This window comes from Triticum aestivum, chromosome 6D, assembly GCF_018294505.1.
Source record: "Triticum aestivum cultivar Chinese Spring chromosome 6D, IWGSC CS RefSeq v2.1, whole genome shotgun sequence".
In the NCBI taxonomy this organism is placed as follows: Eukaryota; Viridiplantae; Streptophyta; class Magnoliopsida; order Poales; family Poaceae; genus Triticum; species Triticum aestivum.
The window spans coordinates 409976898-409979956 of record NC_057811.1 but is presented as its reverse complement, the minus strand read 5'-3'; the positions used below and the strand labels follow the sequence as shown (position 1 = coordinate 409979956).

The 3059-nt window shown below is 49.5% G+C and overlaps 1 protein-coding gene across 1 annotated transcript; it reads left to right on the top strand.

Annotated features, from left to right (window-relative positions):
• Positions 1 to 1123: 1123 nt before the first annotated feature.
• LOC123141793 (serine/arginine repetitive matrix protein 1) lies at positions 1124 to 2231 on the top strand. Its single transcript, XM_044560868.1, has 2 exons — positions 1124 to 2032; positions 2122 to 2231. The coding sequence occupies exons 1-2, from the start codon at positions 1346 to 1348 to the stop codon at positions 2134 to 2136; spliced, it is 702 nt and encodes a 233-aa protein (XP_044416803.1). The 5' UTR covers positions 1124 to 1345; the 3' UTR covers positions 2137 to 2231.
• The last annotated feature ends 828 nt before the right edge of the window (positions 2232 to 3059 follow it).

Sequence of the window (3059 nt, the reverse complement as noted above, 5' to 3'; positions counted from 1 at the left end):
TATCTTCTATTCGTTCGTCCCGGAGGCATTGTGATGTTGCTCTCTTCGACATATCATCTTGTTTTGTCAAGATCATGTAATTTTTCCTTTCTTATCCATTTAACCGGAGTGCTGTCTGAAATCTTTCTTACCCCTTGTGCCATTCTTTCATTACTTCCAGAGAAAATGTGTTGTTAATTTCATCGAGCATCCTCTCATCTTGTCAAGATCTTGTTCACTTCCTTCCATTTACAGTCAGAGTGCTGTCCAAATTATATCATTCTTATTCCTTCTCTATCTTGTTTTAACCGGAGTGGTTTAAATATCTATCGTGTCAATTAACCTCACGGTTCACATGGTGTTCCTTGTCTCTTTTCTACCGGTGTGCTTTCATATTCCTTTTGATCCGTTAAGCTCTTGTTTCATATTCTTCAACCTACAAAGGTTCTCGCAATGTTCCTTGTTCCTCTTGCTGAACGGAGTGTTGTAAATTTTGTTCACCTCCGTCGTGTCATTTCTTTAAGCTTTGCGACCTCTCAAGGTTCTTTGGTTTCACTCATTTGTCAAAGAAGCAATTAGTTTTACCTCTTCCCTTCCTCTTCCGTTTTCCCTCCGGTGCCATCCTAGATCTCGGGACGAGATCCTCTTGTAGTGGTGGAGTGTTGTGACGCCCCGAGACCGACGCTCCGATTGCCTTCCTTGTTTGGCGAGTCAGCTGTGTTTTATTTGTGTGTTGCATTCATCATCGCATCATTTGCATTGCATCGGCACTTCGTTGCCGCCATGCTTTAAAATTTGCATTCGTTCGTAGTGGCCGCGTTCCCCCCTTGTCTTCGTTCACCGTTCCAAGACCAACCGTGTTTCCGGTTCCCTCTTGTCAAACCAACTAACCTCTCTCGTCAGCCCGCGATTCCCTCCCGCGCGTCCGAAAGTTGTCCCGTACCCGACCGGGTTTGTTGTGACCGTTGGGTCCGGATCATCCCCTAACATCTACAAAACATCTCCGTTTTCTTATTTGGACTCCCTACCTATTATTTGCTCGATCGTCCGATTTTAATCAGAGGGACCAAATGCCCCTATCAAAAATTCACTTGTTATATATATAGACCTCTGTGTCCATTTTTAGACCAAACCCTAAAATCTAGGGACCTGTCCCATCCTCCCAGCCGCGCCGCCACTCTACCAAATCCCCATCGGGATCCATCCCACCCAACCAGATCGCTCCGGCCATGCCTCCTCCTCGCCAAATCCCCGTCGCCCAAGTGCCCGAGGAGAGGAGCTCCTCCAGCAGCCGTCTTCGCCCGCAGCCGTCGTCCTCCGTGGCCAGCAATCGCAGCCCCCGCCGCCGGCTGACCGAACCAGCACCATGGACGCCAAGTTCCCGCTGCGCCGCCTCCTCAAGCTCGCCCGCCATCCACCACTGCGACCAGGCGCGCAGCTGCCCGTCTTCGTTGCCACCACAGGAGCCCCAAGCGCCATGGTTTGGGCTCGGCCTCGAGATCTTCAGCGCCGCCGTGGCTGCTGCTTGCTCCGTCGACCCAGACGCAAGTCCCAGCCGCCTCCATCTTCTTCCAGGAGCCCGAGCGCTGCTCTTCCCCCGCTGCGCCGGCGAGTCCACATGCCGGAGCCGTCGACCGCCGCTGCCTCAGGTCTTCAGCGCCGCACCGAAGTCTCGCCGTTGACTGCGCTACCCCGAGGCGTTCTGCCTCCTTCTGGCGGGAGAAGACAGAGGAAGCCGCGCCGCCGCGTTGACGTCCTCCCCACCTACCTCGCGCGCCTCAATATCCTCCAAGACCGGCGGGATCCATCTTCCCGTGCCCGGGTCCGCCCGTCCGCTCCTTCCGCCGCTCGCCGGAGTCCCACGCGTCCCCGGCGTCGTCAACCACTGCTCCATCCTCTGCTTCAGGCGACAGAGGACGCCGCTCGTCCCTGCTGCATTGACTGTAGCCAGCGCCCCTGGCCCAGCTTCAGCGGCCGCGTGGGCCACCAGCAAGCAGGCCCAGCGCCCCCTTCCAGCCTCCCTCTCCAAGCCGAACGGGCCAAGGCCCACTGGGTGAGGCCACACCCCAGCGCCCCTGCTCTTATTTTTTTCCTCTTTTGGGCTTCCTATTCACTTTCGGCCCATGTGATGTTTTTTTTCAGGATCTGCGAATTTAGCTATTACCCAAGGATTTACTGTTTTGCAGAAAACCCCCTGTTCTTCATGCATTTAATAACTAATAAACCGTGCTTCGGATTAAAATGATTTAAACATGTAAAATGCTTAGAATTTTGTGTAGTTTAATAATATGCCACTTTCACCCATGTTAAAATTGTTTAAATTGCTGTTTGATTTAATTTGCTCGAATGCCATGTTAAAATGATTTATTTCATTACTAAATAACCGTAACTCGGATTTTAATAAACTTCATATGTAAATGGGGTAGAAAAATGCATAGATTAACATGGTACACTTTATTTTGCTGTTTAACAACATTAAAATTGTGTTTAGGGCAGAACAGTACCAAATCTATAATATGCATATGAGGTTTTTCCGGAATTGTTGTTGTTTGTTTCCGGTCTCCTTTAACTTGCTTAAATAGGTAGTTTCCTTATGCTTCACCTCTTGCAATGGTTAACAACATTTAACATTGTTGGGTACATAAACGAGAGAGAACTAAATAATTAATGTGGTGTTTCGTCAATATGCAACTCGTTGCATATTGAGCTCCACTTAATTTGTAATGTTGTTTGTTGCACTTTGCCATGCCATGCATATTTAAACCGGACATGCATCATACTTGTTTGTGCATCATGCCATGTGTATGTGGTGGTTGTTTACTATGGTGTTTGTTTCTTTCCGGTTTGCTTCTCCCGTTAGCTTCGGTTTCGTTCCGGAGTTGTGAGGATTCGTTCGACTACGTCCGTTTGTCTTCTTCATGGACTCGTTCTTCTTCCTAGCGGGATCTCAGGCAAGATGACCACCCCTCGAAATCACTTCTATCTTTGCTTTGCTAGTTGCTCGTTCTATTGCCATGCTGCGCTACCTACCACTTGCTATTTCATGCCTCCCATATTGCCATGAACCTCTACCTTTGTCA